This window comes from Tursiops truncatus, chromosome 9 (assembly GCF_011762595.2).
Source record: "Tursiops truncatus isolate mTurTru1 chromosome 9, mTurTru1.mat.Y, whole genome shotgun sequence".
NCBI lineage: Eukaryota > Metazoa > Chordata > Mammalia > Artiodactyla > Delphinidae > Tursiops > Tursiops truncatus.
The window spans coordinates 13,508,709-13,527,833 of record NC_047042.1 but is presented as its reverse complement, the minus strand read 5'-3'; the positions used below and the strand labels follow the sequence as shown (position 1 = coordinate 13,527,833).

The 19,125-nt window shown below is 45.1% G+C and overlaps 1 protein-coding gene across 1 annotated transcript in view; it reads left to right on the top strand.

Moving 5' to 3' along the window:
• Positions 1-16,863, top strand: part of POU6F2 (POU class 6 homeobox 2) — a 382,181-nt gene extending 365,318 nt beyond the window's left edge. The window contains exons 8-10 of the mRNA XM_073809538.1: positions 2,911-3,079; positions 12,020-12,188; positions 15,656-16,863. Coding sequence (XP_073665639.1) covers positions 2,911-3,079; positions 12,020-12,188; positions 15,656-16,160 — 843 coding nt within the window. The 3' untranslated portion in view covers positions 16,161-16,863. The remainder of the gene's footprint in view (positions 1-2,910; positions 3,080-12,019; positions 12,189-15,655) is intronic.
• The last annotated feature ends 2,262 nt before the right edge of the window (positions 16,864-19,125 follow it).

Here is a 19,125-nt window from a genome sequence, read left to right as displayed (position 1 = left end):
CTCCTGCGTAGCTTAATGCATAAGCCATAGCTTGCTTGAGTGACTCCTCAATGAGATTGCAGCCTAGTCATTTTACTGAGTTGTGTCTGAGGAAGAAAAATTTTAATTGATTATTGTCTTTTCCAGTTCCTTGATGGTACTTTGCCACACCCAGGGCCAGTTTTTATTGATGAAATGGTAAAACCGAAGACTGGCTCATTCAGTAACTCCAAACTGTACAAAGCTTTTGTCAAGTAACAATATTTAGAAGGACAACTCAATAGGCTAGAGGGGGTAGACTGACATGCAAATATCCATCACAATTTATTAGGCAAATTAAAAATAGATTTCATCTTCAGTGTGCATTCCTACAGAATAAAACTTACTGGATTCAGTTGTTGATTATGTGCTCAGCAGACTGGCTAATTACTTTAGGCAGATGCTTGATGCATATTAAATTGGGTTCCGTGTCAATTACAACTGTCTTCAGTTCACAGTCTTTGCACAGTGGAGTAATAATAAGGCTGTTCACTTGAGATGTAACTGCAGACAATTCTGGAGCGGGACACCCTGGCATCCTGGAAAGAGCCCTGAACTGTGAGGCGGGAGCCTGGATCCTAATGTTCAGCAGACTCGTGGCCTAGGGACAACCATTTACTTCCTGTAATCACGCCAAGTGTCTCTGCCACATAGAGATACCACGTGAATGGGAGAAGCAAAAGCATCACCACGGGGAACCAGAGGGGAAATAGCTCCTGAAGCACATTTCCAAAGTAGCACTTGACTAACAGTTGTTTGAAAGTAAGATGTTAACTGATGGTTAAAAACACTTTAGGGAATTAGAAAGACTGACAATCCCAGGTGTTGGTGCCGATGTGGAGCAACTGGAATTCTCATACGTTGCTGGTGAGACTGTCAAAGGCTACCACCACTTTGGACATCAGCTTGGTAGTTTCTTTAAAAGGTAAATAGGCGTTTATGGTATGACCCAGTCATTTCCACAATTCCACTCCTAGGTATTTACATATAAGAAATGAAAACACAAGGTACACACAGAGACTTGTACATCAGTGTTTATCACAGTTTTCTTCATAACAGCACCAAACTGGAAATAACCCAAATGTCCATCAACAGATGAATGGATAAACAACCTGTGGCATAGGTATACATACAGGTATACGCTATATATAGTATTCAGCAATAAAAAGGAATGAGCTACTGATACATGCAACAAAACAGGCGAATCTCAACAACGGTATCTGAGCAAAAGAAGCCAGATGCAGAAAGAGGACATGCCATACAATTCCATTTTTAGAGCCATGCCAAATGGGTCCATTATGGCAGAAAGCCAGGAGGTGAGGGAAAATTGATCGCAGAGGGGCTTAGGGAATTTCATAGAATGATAGGAAGGTTCTGTATCTTGATTATGTGGTGGTTTCACAGACGTATACATTCGACAAAACTCATCAAAATGTTTGTATTAAATGGGTGTATTTTATTATGTGTAAATTATATCTCGGTAAAGTTGAATGAGAAATTGAACACACACTGGGAAAGCAGGGACAAGTGTGAAGTTGAAACCTCCCGGGCTGACTCTTAGATCCCGAGGAGGTGGTCAAAGGTCAGTGCCTGATTTTGTGTAGTGGCTCTTCCACCAAAGTTCAGGGCTTGGCCTGATTCTGCCCCCAGTCTGACTACCTTTTATAAAAGCCTTTTATAAAGACCTTCCTACACCTCTGGGAGTGTGATGATGGCTATGAAAGCACTTTGTAAAGTACTCTGTCCAACCAACAAAGGTGGCCACTGCTGAGGCTACCTGTGCACCTGTGCTGGGTCCTGGGCTGCCCTTTGTGTCAGCTTCCTAGAGGGTCAATACATGGGTGAGACCCCTCCCGGGCATATAAGTGGACCCGGCACCTGCAAGCGTTTCCCTTTTCTCTCTTCTTCCTCCCCTCAGCTGAGCTTCTCAGCTCTCAGAACAACAGCACTTTGATGACCTGTAAAGGAGTCATGAGCACATGGACATAAAGACCACCTTCCTTACGGCACACAGAATTTTTCAAAAAGTGAATTCTTTCTTGAGGCGCTATGACTAAGAGCTCAAGCCCTGGGGTCAGACTTCACGGGCCCAGAGACCAGATCCTCCCCACCTGCCAAAGGAACTGACCAAATCCTTTAAACTCTCTGTGCCTCATCTTCCTTGTTGGTAAAAAAGGGGTCAAAATCATACCCACTTCTCAGGCTGACGTAGGAGTGAAATGAGAGGGCATAAAAGTCCCGAACAAAGTGCTGGCACAGAGTAAGACAGTGACAACAGAGAGCTACAAGTATTAATCAGTACTTTTGTCCTGACTGCCCCAATTTCTTTCTTAATTTCCAAAGGATCTTACAGAGCATTTTTTCCGACTCCACAGTAATACACCCAGACTCTTGGGTCTGGGAGAGCAGGAAGTTCCCATATACACTCAGCCTAAATTGGAACTTTCCTAAAAACACCAGTTACCTAAGAGAAAATGGCTGGGCACAGCCTGCCTTTGATATTGCGGTTTGCATTCCGAGTTGATGGTAGGTGTTATATTTTATCTATACGTTCTGGAGAAGCCTGTCAAGCACACTGTAATTGCGTGAACAGGCACAAAGAGTCCAATGGCACACCGCGGTCAGGAAATGTAGAAAATTGGGTGCTCCAGCAAGCTAAGTAAGAAATTAATAATATATTTAGAATTACTAATAAAATGCCTGTCAAGACAGCAGCAACATATTATATACAAAAAAAAAAAAAAAAAATCCTCCCTGTGGTGTAGGGTGTGCACTCTTCCAGAGAAGCGTATCTTCTTGGAAATGATTCAACCCCAGATGACACTTCTGTTCCCTGGCATTTCCCTCCTAGTTTTTCATGCCTTTGTGTATTTTTTACATCCCCCATTGTAGCTCCACCAGCCCTCCCAGACGTCGGTGGGTCAAGCGGCCTCCCAAAGCAGCCTTCTGCACCTGGCTCACAGCCAAGCAGCCATGTCTCAGAGCCCCGCCCGGCAGCCTTCCTCTGCTTCCTCCTCATCTTCCTCCTCCTCGGCTTTGAGCGTGGGCCAGTTAGTCAGCAGTAAGTATCCCTCCTGGCTCCGTTAAGCCATGGTGGCCTTCTCGTTGCCTAATTGCAATGTCTCTCTCTCTCTCTCTCTCTCCTCCCACCCCACCCGTGCATCCCTACATACCTTCCTCCCTCCCTCTCTTTCTGCTTCTTTCAAGTTGAACAGGAATTTCCTGGCCCCACTGGGCCAGTATCCGGATGAGGTCCGTGCCCAGGGCCAGACGGTTCCTTGGGGAAGCAGGCCCCCCAACCCCCTCAAACGTGTACGTGGAGGGGCCGTTTCCACCTCAGGCGCCTTCTGATGTGCTGAGTCAGTCCGGCCGCTTCAGAAGCGAGAAACTGACCAGTTTTCAGGGCATGAGCCACAGAGCTCAGAACTGAGATAGCCAGCAGCTGGCACTCGGCCGGCAGGTCAGGCTGCCTTTCTGTGTGTGTGAGGTCCCCTGCCATTCCATTTGCAGGTGTCAGAGGAAATAAGAGAGAGCACCTGTGGGCGGGGAGGGGGGATGTGCGCCATGAGCCGCCTCCAGTGGTGCGAGGGGAAGCTGCATGGGCGGAATCCAGTGAGAAACCTCTGAACAACCGTTCACAAAAGAACCGAAGGCTGCAAGTCGGCTTCCCTGAGCGGGCGGCACATACACATTTTAGAAATGGTATTTGGCCCTAGGTGAAGACAGCATGTGTATCACATGCAAATAGAAACACATAGAGATGAACGTGACAGTGGTCTAATTTAATGTTGTTCACCTTTAGTGCAATTTTTACTTATATATAAGAATGACAGAATATGTGCATAGATTATAATTCTCCAGGCACCATATATCCAACGGTTACGGGTTTAAAGGCTAAAGCACTGCAGAGGCATCTGTGCCATAAAACAAGGACACATGTAAGTATCTGTGTTTGGTCAGGTGTCATGAATGACCTGTTATAACAGGAACAGTAGGGACTCTCCATATCATAGGGCAAGTCTGGAAATGCAAGGCAAACCGGAGGGTCGCTGTGTCTTCCCCCGACAAGCGACACCCCCGCCAAAAATATATATGTACATATACACATGTGCATACATATATGTGTGCATATATACATAGATATTCAATTATATGGATAACTCAGGCAAGAAAGATGCTTGTGGAATGGAGAAGAAAATGAGAGATTATGGAAAGATTAAAATGCCCAAGTACTTCAGTACACTAGCCTGGATGCTCTTGATTTTAAAAATGGGTCAATACCAAACAGAGTTTCAGGATTTGATGGAGTTTGCCATCAGCCTGTTGTTTTAAGTTGTTTAGATATATAACTCCTCTCATTTGGGCCAAAAAAGTCTAGTCTTACTCGAATAAACTCATAAAAAATTAATTTAATTATAACCAGATTTTTTTCCCCAACAAAGAAACTCCTCATAGGGTTGTTGTGAGAAGAGATTCAAACTTTGTTCCAATTTGCTCTTCTGCAAAAGCTTCTGTAAAACACTCTATTTCTAAATAGCAGCGAGGTCATAAATTTACAATAGACTGTTAAGCTTTGGGCCTGAAAGAAAAGGAACGGATATCAAACATCTTATAGAGAAGAAATAAATTAAATGTGAAATGTTTAAATATGAAAAGTACAAAATACCCCACGAATACAGTATTTTACGCAAGGTAAACACTCAGTACATTTTGGATGGACAGAGAGGTGAATGAACGGATAGACGGACAGACAGACGGATGGATGGCACTGGATTCTATCTTGCCATTTGTCTCAAGCTGGGCAGGAAAGGACTAGCCTTTTCCAGAGCTACTTAATGGGCCAAATGAAAGTTCAGTTGCACAGTGGCCAATGGGATATCTAGGTTCTACGTGCAGAATGAGTGAACCTTGCACATTGCATATCCTTGATGAGAAATATACAGAACTGGGGAAAAGAGACTCCTTTACCACATGCACTTGAAGCAAGAACCTGCAAACTCATACGCAGAAGCTGAAAGAGGAGCCTTCTCTGGCAGATATGAGAGGGTCCAGGAGTACCACTGCCGGGCGTCGCACTTTACACAAACCCATTGCTGGGCTTACAACTGCTACAGATTTTGAGCATGTTGTTTAGTTAATTCCCTTCTGTCTCAAGACCCTACTAGAGAATGAATAGCACCTGGAGCATTTTCTGATGCTGATTACCACACCCTCAACAAACCTCTGTTTAAGCCTCCTTTTGCAAAGTAGGGTTTTCAAAGCACTTTCATTATTTTTCTGATTTGAATACTCACAACAAGGTAATGTAAATTCTCATTTTCAGATATTGAAGCTGGCATCAAATAGATCCTGAAAAGTACAACCCATCTCGACCATCTTATGTCAGAGAGGCCAGATTCAGTCTTAGTTGAGAGACAGTGTGTGATCAATCTCCTGGGTGACAAAGCCAGAAGGATAACCCAGACATCCGGACTCAATGGGTCATACATGTTCTACACAGCACCGCTGCCTTAAAAGACAGGGTGCTTTCGCATAAATTTTATCCAGTGCGATTTGAACGATAAACTCTATCAAATCACCTAAATATTCTTCAAATAATTTTTAAATGCCTGAAGCCATGTCTTACAATTAAAGCACAAGCTTTTTCTCTGAGCCAATATGAGAAAAACTAGACATCTTGCATATTTTGAAATTTATATTCAAGCATGAACTATGCATTTCAAATTACTTTTTTCTGAGATTAAACTTTACCAAATTTGCAAATAAGCTAATGTAGGGAGACCCGACCCCATACTTCAGCTGGAGTTGATACACGGATTAAATTACAGGAGGGAAAAGCATGTTTTAGTCAGAGGATGTCAACTTAAAAATAAAAAATAAGCTTTTTGAGCACCATGTATATGCAGGCACAGGGATAGATATTAAGAAAGCAGAAATAAGCTAGATGTGGTCCCTGCCCGGGCGCAGGTCATGAACTGATAACAAAGAAACACAGTTACAATAAAGGGAAACAAATGCTATGGTCAGTGTACCAATAAAGACTATGGCAATACAGGAGAGAGTGAACTCAGTTTTGGAGACTGAGACAGAACAGAAGGACTGGCTGGAGTAAATAATCCTTGAATTAAGTGGGATGGTGAATGGGTCAGTAAATCCCTCCACTAGGCCAAGGCCATAGTTCAAAACAGGTCAAAATGGATTTGAACCTGTGGTCAAAACCTTAGCGAATGGACCCTCACAGGTCATGCGCAAGGTTGCCTAGTGCTGGGCCATCTGCCATTGCTCCAGATCAACTGGAGTGGGTGGATCGTCCATAACCTGCCCTACTCCAGGCAAAAGAACTCAGGGTTAACACCAAATAGGCACACTCCTTAAGACGTCTGCACATCTGTTCACGGCACCTGCACAGCCTGCCCTGTGTCAAACCTTGCCTGGTCTCCTCAGTCACCAGGGCTAACTGTAGTTTCCATAGCAGGGCTTTTGGAAAGCCTAGAAGAGTCAAACAAAAAACAAAGTCCCAAAATGACTTAAGATTTACACAGTTACTGTTTAAAAACAGGTAGACGTGGGACTTTTTTATTCTTGGATGGATTTGGTTTGGTTTTTCAGGACACTTTTTTTTTTTAACCCCTGGCCTGTAAACTTAATTCTTAGACAGCAAAGGGACTGAGAGTTAATATCAGAAAAACCCAAACTATAAAGTGAACATAAAGATGCCTGGTGATAGCTTATGGCACAGTGGAACCCCTGATTCACTTGATCAGTTTCACACCATTTTCCACAACTCAATGAAGTCACCGTATTGCGAGCAAGCTGTTCTCCCAAATTGCATTGCACGTTCCCAAATGGTTTCTTATTTCTCAGAAATATTTGGTAAATATGCCCATTATTTGCTGTGAGAGAAGCACTAAAAAGCAGATGGATGTTCAGAAGGCAGTTAAGTCATACTTGGCACCTTCTTTATAGATGCATGTTTCTCCTGTAACAGTCCCACAAGCAGAGGTTGTAGAAGGAAGATGTGGATGGATGGCAACTGTTCGACCCATTTAGCAAAAACCCCTTACACTGATGTCCAGGTGAGCAGTTGGAAGGAGCTAAATTTTAAAAATTAAACAAAACAAATATCTGTCCTGGTCCATCCTGAGTGCTCAATTCAGTATGGGCCCAGTGGCCATGCAACCAGATTCTACAGAACAGGTTTGTGTTCATGCAATTTGCATTTAGCTCCCAAAGAACTCTTTTATTTTTCAGCCCATGCACTCCGGATTTGATTTGGGAAAAACGTCATCATTATACTTATGAATCACTGCCAACATTCAATGCCAGTGTATTATAGATCTCCAGGCCAGTCAATCCCTACGTAGGCTGATCTTCTGGCTCCTTTAGCAAGGCTCAGATTCAGGGAAAACTGTGGAAGTTGTTGCTTCCTGACTTTGTTAACATACTGGGCCGACTTAATCTGGAGCAAACTTCTATAAGAGGTGCACTTCTTCCTCAGTGCAGAGAAGTCCCAGACTGGGTTTCCCTAGAGCTGGTTAAAGATGCTGGATCCACCTTGTGGGGGACCTGAGGGTTCCCTCTGAAGTCCCCATCAAGGTGGCCTGAGATTTATCCTTAAAATGAACCCAACCTCCCCAGAGCCAGAAGGAATGACATGATGGAAATAGAAAAAGCATATAACCCTTAATGAAGGGGAACTGTCCAACAGTGGAGAAGAAAACCTCAAGAGTTTAAGACAGAAACTTTGGCACCAAAAAAAAAAAAAAAAAGCATTAGTTTTTTTGTTAATTCGAAACATCTTACAGACACCATCTAAGGCGTTCTCCCAATGTGGGAAGACATGTCCCACATGTTGTAATCAGGGTAAGACTAATATTTGTCCATGGGTGGACCCCTTCTTTGGATGTGGAGACTTCTGTAGTCCTGCGATCCATGGAAGGAAACCATAATAATACATGGCGCCGTCTGGTTTTTACGGATGAGAACAATAATATAAAGAAAGCCAAGCAGCTCGTCTCCAGCAATCAACAAATTGCACAAACAATGAGACACTGGTTTCCTCTACCCAGACCTTTGTCCAATAGACTGTCACCCTGTCTAAATTTCACCAGAATTCCTAACTTATCAGCTCTAGAGGTAGAACCAGGAAGAAGACAAGAGTGGGAAATGTACGAGAGGAGAAAGAAGGAATTCAGCTTCCTGGTGTGATGAGTGTTTGGGGCCTCACAGAAGTCCAAGGGCTCAGGGGGCAAGGCTCCCACCTCTCTGAGCTTCAGAGTAAAACTGTTGATGATCCGCACAGCTGCTCAGGGCAAGGGGATAAGAGACCACAGCTTTCTTTTTGACTCTGGTTATTATCAGCGATCTGGCCAAAAGCCACTTGCACAATCACACACAATGTATTTAGTCGCTGGTCTCAAGGAACTAGGAAGGAGATAAACAAAGGCAGCAGAAGGCAAGGCAGAAACTAGAATAGACTTACACAAAATTGTATCCCAGGCATAAACCTGCCCGGTGCTGCGCTGCCAACTCTGGTGGCAGCGCAGACCCTGGGACTGGAGTAGACCGTGGAGATCCTTCCAGATCACCTGAATCCTTCCGTTGATTCCTGTTGATCTAGAGATGGGACTAATGGAAGGCAACAGATTTACTTCCCACAGGAGCTACTTAGCTTGGCTCAGAGAAAAAATCTCCCCCCCAACTCCAGACTCCAACGGCCACCCCAGCCCACTGGTCCCAGTTGTTTGCCAGTTGCCATAAACAGTGAGGCCAGGGGTGGAGAAAGGCAAGGACGGGGCACCTGCCCAGCAGTCCTTCTGGCCCATCATCTTACCCAAGATGGTAGAGCAAGTTCTCTGTGTAGTGGAACCTGGTGAATAATGATGGTAAAGGGTCGAGTGCAGGCAGGTAAAGGGTCGACATGCAGAGGATGCCACACCCAGACTCGGTCAGGCCAGAGCCGCAGCGAAAGCCTCTGTCTGCGGGGTCAGTGGGTCCTCTGCCTCAGGATCGCCTGTAGTACTTGTTAAAAATGCACATCCAGGGTCCCATCAGGTGACTCCTAGACCTACCTAATTAAAAAAACCACTGTCCCAAAAGCCATATCGTTACAAGGAAAGTCTCCGGCTTCCATTTTTTCACCCTCAGTTTTGAACCTGTGCTGCCCACGTTTGCAAAGCCATGAGTTCCTCTTCCTTCTCTCTTGGAGAGAGGCCAGGCCCCACTCCCTATGCTGTGCTATACCAAGTGTCCCTCTGTGTTCTACACCAGACCTTCTCAACTCTTAGTTTATTATTGCGTCCCCGGCCTACGAGGAGCCCATTTAGACTTTCCTATCCTCGCTGCCCGCCTTCCCCTATGAAATGTTAATATCACAGGGATACCGCACACCGGTTCTGTTTATGTACCTCGGTCCTGGGGGGACCACATCCAGAACCAACTTCCGCCCCCTCGGGAATGCGTGCTGTAAACGCAGGGTCACCACACAGGTTCAGCAAGGCCGCAGGTCCAGCGAGGGCTGGGGAGTAGGAACTGAAGGGGCGGCCTGGACCAGTGCCAGCTGACTGACTGCTCCCGAGGGCAGATGCGGACCTGGCGCCACCAAAGCTTCTAACGTTTCAGAAGAACATGACAAATCTAAATGTTTCTTTAGCAATCTCCCAGTGTTTACTGTCGGCCAGGAATTCCCCCAAATTGTACGCACTCGAAAAGCTGAGTTTTATTTGCAAGCTGCTCATTTGCAACTTCTGCTCTAGGAATTTTTTTTTTTTTTTTTTTTTTTTTTTTTTTTTGCGGTACGCGGGCCTCTCACTGTTGTGGCCTCTCCCGTTGTGGAGCACAGGCTCCGGACGCGCAGGCTCAGTGGCCATGGCTCACGGGCCCAGCCGCTCCGCGGCATGTGGGATCCTCCCAGACCGGGGCACGAACCCGTGTCCCCTGCATTGGCAGGCGGACTCTCACCCACTGCGCCACCAGGGAAGCCCCTGCTCTAGGAATTTTTAAACGAAGAAATGCAGGAGGGGCTCAAAGCTGCTGTGTGCGTGGATGGGACCTCCTGGAATCCTCCCTCCAAGCTGCTCCACGCTGGTGGGAATTAAGATCCAGAGGGCAGCTCCCACCAGGCACAACCCAAACAAGTCTGTTAATCAAGTGATGCTGGCCTTCTGGGGTGAAGTTGGGGAGAAAAAGCAGGGCTTTAATTAATCTTAACAGCCAAATTAGTTTTATTGTCACCCTCTGCCCCCGTCCATGGACATAGATTCTTAATGTCCTAAACTGAAATATTCACCACTCCCAGCACGGGCTACCCCTCGCCCCCTACCAGCCGCCCCCCCACCCCACGCAGGCCTCCACCACGCTCTGCCCCTCCCCTGCATCTGTGCCCGTCTGCACCCTGCCCCCACTGACCAGAATATTCTCTGAAAGCTGCTCACTGGGTAAGACCCAGATGAATCCTCCATCCCGTCACCGCTCCCTTCTCTTTAAATTCCAGTGTGGGTGCGACACTACTACTCCTTGACTATACGCAACCTGGTATTTTTCTCTGTTTCTCATTCGTAACGTTGAGCCCCAAATCCCTGTAGACAGCAAACTCCACAGAGGCTGGAACTGCCCCTTCTCTTTCTCTTGTTCCTTCTCTCCACTCATTAGGGCGCCTAGGAGTCACTTAAGAAATACTCAGAGACTAACTGCAGTTATTATACCACTTTCCACCCATCTTTCCTCCATGAGATTATGCTTCATGATGTGTAAAAATTCTACAGGACTTTGTTTTTATTGAAAAGATACGGGTACAGCGTACACCTCCATGGCTGATTCTGTCGACAGAGTCCATTTCCCCTATAATGAGAGAATCTATACAGGAAGCTCCAAGGCCCCTGCCACAGATATTAACATCTTTATTTAAAAGTCCTTGAAAAATTGGTCCTTGGTGTACCAGTGTATTTCTTTTCATGATAACAGGAGTTTCTATAGCCCGAGGCCCAGAAGACTAATATGGTACACCCCAGTTCCTTAGACAAGTCCTGTAATTGACTGAAATTGTTGGGTGATTGTGCAGAAAGAGGAAGAGAGAAACTTTTCACCTAAGTCCGGGAAATGAGGTGAAGAACAATAGAGTCAGCTTGCAGGGAGAATGGCTTCGCTCCAGGCAGGATGGAACAGTCTTTTGAAATCTTCCACCATCCTCAAAGCATGCTGTCTCCAGCTTGGTGTGTGCTTTCATTTATCCAGAGATCAGTAGCCGGAGGTGGGGGTGGGGGGATAGTTTCATTCTCCGGCTGTTGTGTCATTTCCCTTGATAAGTCCTAAATTGACCGAGTTATGTGGCACCAAAGGAGCCTTACTGCAGTAGGCATTTTTTATTCTGTGCCCTTTCAGGGGACAAAGGTGTCTGTGTCAGGAGATTGTTATGCGGGGTGGGGGGAGACTGTTAGTCTCACGGCTTCATAAGCATGCTCTTCTGAGGGGCTAATGTGAACATAATAAATTAGGCAACGTTACCATCTGTTAGCCTGGCTGCAGCGGTGATCGGGTACAGGAAAATACAAAATACTATTTTTTTTCAAGGGCAATTCTTAGCACTAAAGCGTCCAGCTAAGACATTTCAAATGGAAAGCTTTCCATCTTTATATTTTTACATGATATCTGAACATATTTATGGGCCAAATGGAGTCGCACCCCCCCATAGCTGGTGCCCCCCTGCCCTGGCTGCTGTCTGTTAAGCGGGAAGAAGCTCGCTCTTGCATTGTGGAAGTGGCAGGGTAGGCTTGCCGTGGTGTTATCTGGGACAGGACTACCTTGAAGGATGATTTGTGCAGGTGGAATGAGTTGAGGATGGGGGCTTGAGTGCCTCAGCTGGCAGACAAAGAAGGTTCTGCGGTGTGGCTTCCCACCGCTCTGCTATTAGGAACCGAGCCACTTTCTCCTCGGCCGTCAAGAACGCGTAGCCCTGAGATGTGCGTTGATGCATTGATCCCATTTTTTGCAAACGTCTCCACAGATCCTCAGACGGCAGCGGGTGAGGTGGATGGGGTTAATCTGGAGGAGATCCGAGAATTTGCCAAAGCTTTTAAAATCCGGCGCCTGTCCCTTGGCCTGACCCAGACTCAGGTGGGCCAGGCTCTCAGTGCCACAGAGGGCCCCGCGTACAGCCAGTCGGCCATCTGCAGGTAACCCGTGCCCACGCGCTGTCACCCCTGCTGGCTGGCCCGGGCCTCGTCTGTCCTCTCGGCTCAGCTTTTCTTCTTCGGGTGGGCCGAGCTGGAGGGGTGGAGTGTGGGAACGGAGTGTGGGGTAGCTGTGTGTTGGGGTTGGTGATATTGACGGAAGTGGAGTTGCTAAAGCAGACTTGGGGGCCTGGCTTGATAACTCCTGTCAACTCACAAAGAACTTCCAAGGCGGTTTCATTGGAAATACACACCTTCCCCCCACCGGGGGGCCAGAGGCTTCTGAACCCACCGTCCTACGCAGCTGAGATCCACGGTCTCCTGTCTGTGGATTGATGTCGTGAAGCTGCCAGTCCCAGGTGGTGTTAATGCTCCCACCATTTCTGCTCAGGGATGGCTATCCGGATTTTCCAAGAAAACACACCTTAAAAAAAACATATATTAACCATCCTGTGACCACAAAGGAATTTTTAACCTTGCCTTGCCAGACATAAGTCTAAAAGCACATTTTTAAAAAAGAAGCAGCTGCTTTCCATAGCTCAGAAAAGGGTAGTGAGGGTTTGGCCTAACCTCACCCTATCCTTCCCGAAATTAAATACATAAATGACAGAAGCCAGCCTTGGCTGTGTTTGAGTTGATCTGGGTCAAGCCGCCAGAAGCAGACCCTGCGCATGCACGTGTGTGTTGCACTAATCCCATGTTTATGCATGAGGTGACAAAGGCACTTCGGTAAGAGCTTCTTCCTCTTGGGCAATGTCTTATGAGTCCTCCTACATCAGGAAAAGCCAAGAAACCAACTCTAAACTCATTTAAGTGGATTTTGTTCTTGGTGATCCATGAAATGCTGTCTTTTTATCTGCTCTTTATACTTTTAATGTATTCCCCAAAGGACAGAAGTGTACTTTTCCTGCAGTTTAAGACTAAGGTTATAAATAACATCAGTATGGGGTAGGAGCTTGCAGCTCACATTTTGCTCAATGATTTTCCATAAAACCCATTGATTGTTGTTAAATACAAAAAGCGCCGTAGGATCCTCTCACTTCTCTGGCCTCCCCTACTGTTTTTTCTTATAAGATACCTCCCTGTAGAAAATAACCTTTATTCAGTCTATACAAGGATACTACTGCTGGGAAATTTGTTTCAAGGCTTGTATATGTTATTCCAGACAACATGTACCGAAGCATCAGCACTAACGAGCAGCACCAAATGATATGAATACCGTTGCTCCCTGTTGGGAAACATTAACTTTGTTTCATCTCAACAGCCTTGGGATAAAGGCACGCCACAGGTTTTGAGGTTGTTGCCCATGTGCTATCGTTGCTGAAGTCCTCTTTGGCTTATTTCTTTGTCCTAAAGTGTGATCTCCTTTTTGTGGCTTAAGTGCTATCTAAGGTTTTCACTAACACACGTAATGTTTCTTGGGCATTCCCAGTCAAATATGTTGATTTCTAAAATCTTCCCCTGGGGAAGCCAAAAACGCTACGGCCAAAATGAAAAGCAGCTTTGGGAATTCACTGTCTAATAGAAGATGGCAGATGCCCTGACTTCTCGGCCTCTCTCTAGCTTCTAGTGTTTCAGCGGGGTAGTTTTCGGAGCTAACTACCAACAAAAAAAAAAATGGAAGTCTTGAAAGAGACCAAGATCTGACAGTGGAACCACTCCAGTTAATTTACATGGTGGTGAAGAATCTGCATTTGCACACACTCTGGTGTCACTCCTCCCTTATGAGCTGCAGTGACTCGAAATGCTTTAACAAGTGCGTCTGCATCAGAGACCCAGAGGAAAACACACCAGCAATACACTGGACATCCCTATCACAAGCTCTGTCCCCCATGCCATGGTGCTGTAAAGCCTGTTGCCATGCTACCAAGACTTCAGTTTTGGGGCTTTTATAATGAATGATGGTAAGTGAACACAACAATGAAGGCTTTAGGGGAGCCTGCCATAAGTGAGCAGCTCATTAAATGGCATTAAATAATTAATTCATTTTATATTGAAAGCAAAATGTACTTCTTTCCTCTTTGACCAGCTGAAAGTTGGGGTTTTAAAAAATAAATAAATAAATAACTCCTTGAACTATACATGGAAGGGAATGCTATCGGAATCCCATTAAAATTTGATACTATTGGCGCTGCTTATCACAACATAAGATATCTAAAATGCAGTGCCAAAAATAAGATTAAGGCACATAAAGGAAGCCTATCCTTTTGTGTCCTTTTGCAAGCATCCTTATAAAACATACTGCGGCCAAAGCGGGTTCATTTTCGCTCCGTGAAAACAGTCTGTTGTAATAAGATGCACTCTGCAGTCAGAGGGTTGTTTTTCGACAGCACTGAACTTGAAAAGATAGAGGAGAATGCCACGGATCCGAAGTTGTCATCCTGGAGGGTTGTGAATTTGGATTTAGAACAAACAACAAACAAATAAAAGGAATTGGTACTATTTTGTATTTCGTTGAGAGTGCATATGAATTTGATACCAGGATGACCTCTTAAAGCACTGTAGATAGTTTTGTCCAAGATGCTTCATAGTTTTTTTAAGTCAGTGTAGCAAAGAATTGCAGATGGCAACTGATATATAGAAGACCTCATTTACAGAAAATGATATCATTCAAGTACAGTTTGCAGATATAGCACGTTAAACACAGCTTGATACTCTGATGCAAAAGTACACCATTACACTGGACGGTGTTGGAAGGCATGAGGTAGCCCTAGCACATCGGGGGTGGGGGGGTGTTCATAGCAATTACAGTGTGTCCAGCTGTTTGAGTCCAGCAGTAAAGTAGCAAGAGGCTATGTTTTACCAGAAAAGGGAGCATGTTGTTAACTTACATCTGGTGAAGAGTGTTTGTTACCAGAGACAGAGACAGGAGAGGGCTGGGGGCCGGGGGAGAGAAAGATATTAAAATGAGACACAAAACAGAGATGAAAAGAGAACCATAAAAGGAACTTGTCCGGTTGCCATCACTGACGATTAGCATAGATAGAACATTTTTATCACCAAGTCAGTGGGGGGGAATTCAAGGAAACCAAAAGGAAAACATAAAAAGAATCATTTTAAACGAAAGAACATGACAGCTGTTGTCTTTGATGTCACTTCCTGGTGTTAATTTTTGCCTTAAGGATTCTGAAGTTCAGGGGAGATGGTGCTGGGTGGATTCAAATCAAAGCTCAGATCTCAAGCATTTCCAGGAAAAAGATCTGCGAGTGGCTTTTGTTTCCATCGTGATGGCTGCTGTGTTGTGCTGTCTCCACCCGTGCTCACCTGGCCCGCTTGCGGGTGTGCGGGCTGCATGCAGGGGCATGAAGCATGCGCGAGGGCGGGTGCTGGCTTGAGCGGGGAGGGCGACCTTGCAGCTGGCTGCTTATCTGGAGTGAATTTGCTCTGCCAGTCAGTCAGGCAGACAGGCAGGAGGCCCACCCTGGCAGAGGACTCAGTGTAAGACTGTTCTTTTTCAATTCTCCCCCCAGACACACCATCCTGAGAAGCCACTTTTTCCTACCACAGGAAGCCCAAGAGAACACTATAGCTAGCAGTCTGACAGCCAAACTGAACCCTGGCCTTTTGTATCCTGCCAGGTTTGAAAAGCTGGACATCACCCCTAAAAGTGCCCAGAAGATCAAGCCGGTGCTTGAGCGGTGGATGGCTGAGGCTGAGGCCCGCCATCGGGCAGGTATGCAGAACCTGACCGAGTTTATCGGGAGTGAACCGTCCAAAAAGCGCAAGAGGCGCACCTCCTTCACGCCCCAGGCCCTTGAGATCCTCAATGCCCACTTTGAGAAGAACACGCACCCCTCTGGGCAGGAAATGACCGAAATTGCCGAGAAGCTGAACTATGACCGGGAGGTAGTTAGAGTTTGGTTCTGCAATAAGAGGCAAGCCCTGAAGAACACAATTAAACGCTTAAAACAGCACGAGCCGGCCACGGCAGTCCCTCTGGAACCCTTAACAGACTCACTGGAAGAAAATTCCTAAAGAGACGCCCACCCGGAATCAGAAAAAAAAAAAAATCCACAGAAACTAAACTCCACCCTTGGGGCTTCATCCCCTAAACCCCCAAAAAAGAAAAAAATAAATTAAAAACAAATTTTAAGGTAGCCCCAGTCATCACCCTTGTAAGTAAAAGACTAAGAAAACCACCAAGTGGACAGGATGGTTTATACGTGTCCATGGGATTTTCCAAAAAAGAAAAAAAAAGGTTTTTTGAAAATTTTTAAACAAGGACTACACCACAGTGCAGGTGTATGCAGGAAGGCTCGTTCCCTCCCCGACCTGTCTCCCCAAAGCCAGTTTTATAAGGGACTTAAAGCAAACCAAATAACCACATACTTTTTTCTGTGTATCATGAAAATGTGAACACATTTTAAGAAAAACGACTAAACCAAAAAAAAACACAAAAAACAAAATACCAACAACACACAAAGGAAACTTTTCTCTGTTCAAAGCGAACACAAGCCTACCACCTGGAGGAGGGGCTGCGGACGGCATCCTTCAGGTTCTAAGTGCTGATTCACTATGAACCTATTAACCAAAGTCAGAAACACGACATTGCCAACGCGACCATTAGTCTGCTCCTCTCTGCGTGTGAAGTTGTGTTCCAAGTTTTCACATTTGTACTTTGCGGAAAAATAGCAAGCCTGACTTCTCTCATCTTTCCCATCTACTGTCACCCCCTGTGGGGCGGGGGGTGCCACTGCTGAAGCCATTTTGTGAGGCTCACTATTGGTTTTTATTTGGGGGGAGGGGGTTCTTTTTTTTTTCTCTTTGTTTTCAGCGGGGGGCATCCTGGATCGTGTGCCAAAGCATCTGTTGCTTTCTTCTCACTATGACCCGTGGGTTTGAGAAAAGAAAATGGAGCTCGCATTTCTCATTTTCCTCCATCTCTCCATCCCCGCCGCGTGTGGCTCCCAGTGTCTGCTGGAAGGCCACAGAGTGGGCATGGTGTCTTTTCCACTCAGACCCCAGTGAAACGCAGGAGAGACTCCAAAATAACTAGGGCTTTGCTCGATGAACTGTCAACACTGGCATAAGCTGTAATTGTGCCCACTATCCACACCAGAGCTTGGGATTTTTCTCAGTCTGTTGGCCACGTACATGGAGAGCTGACCAAAACTAATTTTGTAATATAAACATAAGCTGCACATTTGGTTCAATACTTACATCTATGTTATGCTTCTGTGCAAAGCAATTTCTCTCAGAAGTCTGATAGCCAAAGAAATGTCTCGAGATTTCAGTCAAAATACACACATAGCAAGCACACACCCATATACACACAGGCCAAAAAGAGAGAGAGAGAGAGAGAGAGAGAGAGAGAGAGTGACTGGACTGTTAAAGGCCATCATGCATCCTGTAAATTCCATCTTTTCTGCTACCACTTTCATTCAAATAGTGATGGCAGACTTTTTTTGGGGCGGGGGGAGGGCGATTCTTTTGGGGATGTATAAACGGAGCAGAAGGTTGGCAGATGAATTAAACGATGGGAATTGCAGCTGGACTCTTGAGGGGAAAGGAAGTGTTAACAAGGAAGTGCCTCCACTAAAGGGAAACATACAGAAGTGGCTGATCGAGCGCATCAGAGTAGCCTTCCCTCTTAGAACTAAGGGATTATTTCACTTTTCAAAATAACTTACTCCAAAGATCTGTGGGCCAAAATAACCTAATAAGCCAGAGGCAAAAAGTAAGATGTGAGGATTTCTGTGCAGGTAAACACTTGGGACCTGTGGTTGATGTTTTCCGCAGGGAGAGGCAAAAAGTGTTCCATTATAGGATCGGTCAAAAGAGAGTGTCAGTTTCCTTGCTGTCGAGATGGAAATATTCCCGAATAATTAATTCATAATTAATGCTATCTAGAAGTAAATTGTGGGAGAGAAAAAAACTCAAGTTGCCCAACTGATTAGAAGTACCATCTTCTTCCCCTAACACACACCCTCCCCCGTACGGGTTTGGGTTTCTTCTTCTGTTGGCCCCTGTGCCGGTGGTGTCAGTGCAATGGTATAACTGTCCGCACCCTACGCCCCCTTCCCAGATGATGCATGCAGGAACCAGGGGACCAGCAGCAAGGAAACGCTACATGAAATCCTGGAGGTGGAACCAGTTGCTTGTACAGGTGTTTCCTTCTCCAGTCTGATGCCAATTGCACCACAGCTAACTTCATCTTCAGTGCCAACGATATCATGGTACCCATTTGGCCACCTCAAAAACTGCACAGATACCAACGACCCAGAAATCCAAAAACGTATCAATTAAACAGATTTTGTATTCTCCTAGGACCCGCTCCAAGTTCCATCAAGAAAATCTCCCCCAAGAAGAGAAGTTAACAAGATAACATATGATGGATGCTAAATGTTGAAACATATGCCAGCAGCACTTACATAGGGCCTGCTCAGTTCGGAAATCTATAATTGGGAGGGTATAACTAGGACAGTGAAAATATAAAATAAAACTGATCTTCCAGAGTGGAATAAAAAAGAAATATATTCATCCCACAGTCGTATACCCATTCATGTGCAGTGATTTTTTTTATAGTTTTATAATTTTGTATTGTTTTATAAATTATTTATAAGGTGTTGTAATGCTTCTTATATTAATTTTTTACAGATAAATTTTTTGCTACAAGGCATAAAAAGGTGCCTGAACAGATTCTTAGGAATATAAATTATACTGTGTAACTTGTAAGTCTTGGGGACCACACTTACTGCTTAATTTTCTTACGACATTTCTTATTTCCACTTGTAAACAACTTCACATGCCAGTGGCATTTAAGTGTCTTTTAGGTTTCCATGAACTGAAGGTTAAGGTTGCCACTAACAAAAAATAAAAGCCGCTTCAGGCACACGTGATTGTATTTCAAGCTTCAGTATTTTTCTTACATATTTTTAAATTACTGTTGTCTTCATTTTCTTCATCATTTAATGAAAAAGAAAAAAAACGACTGATGTTA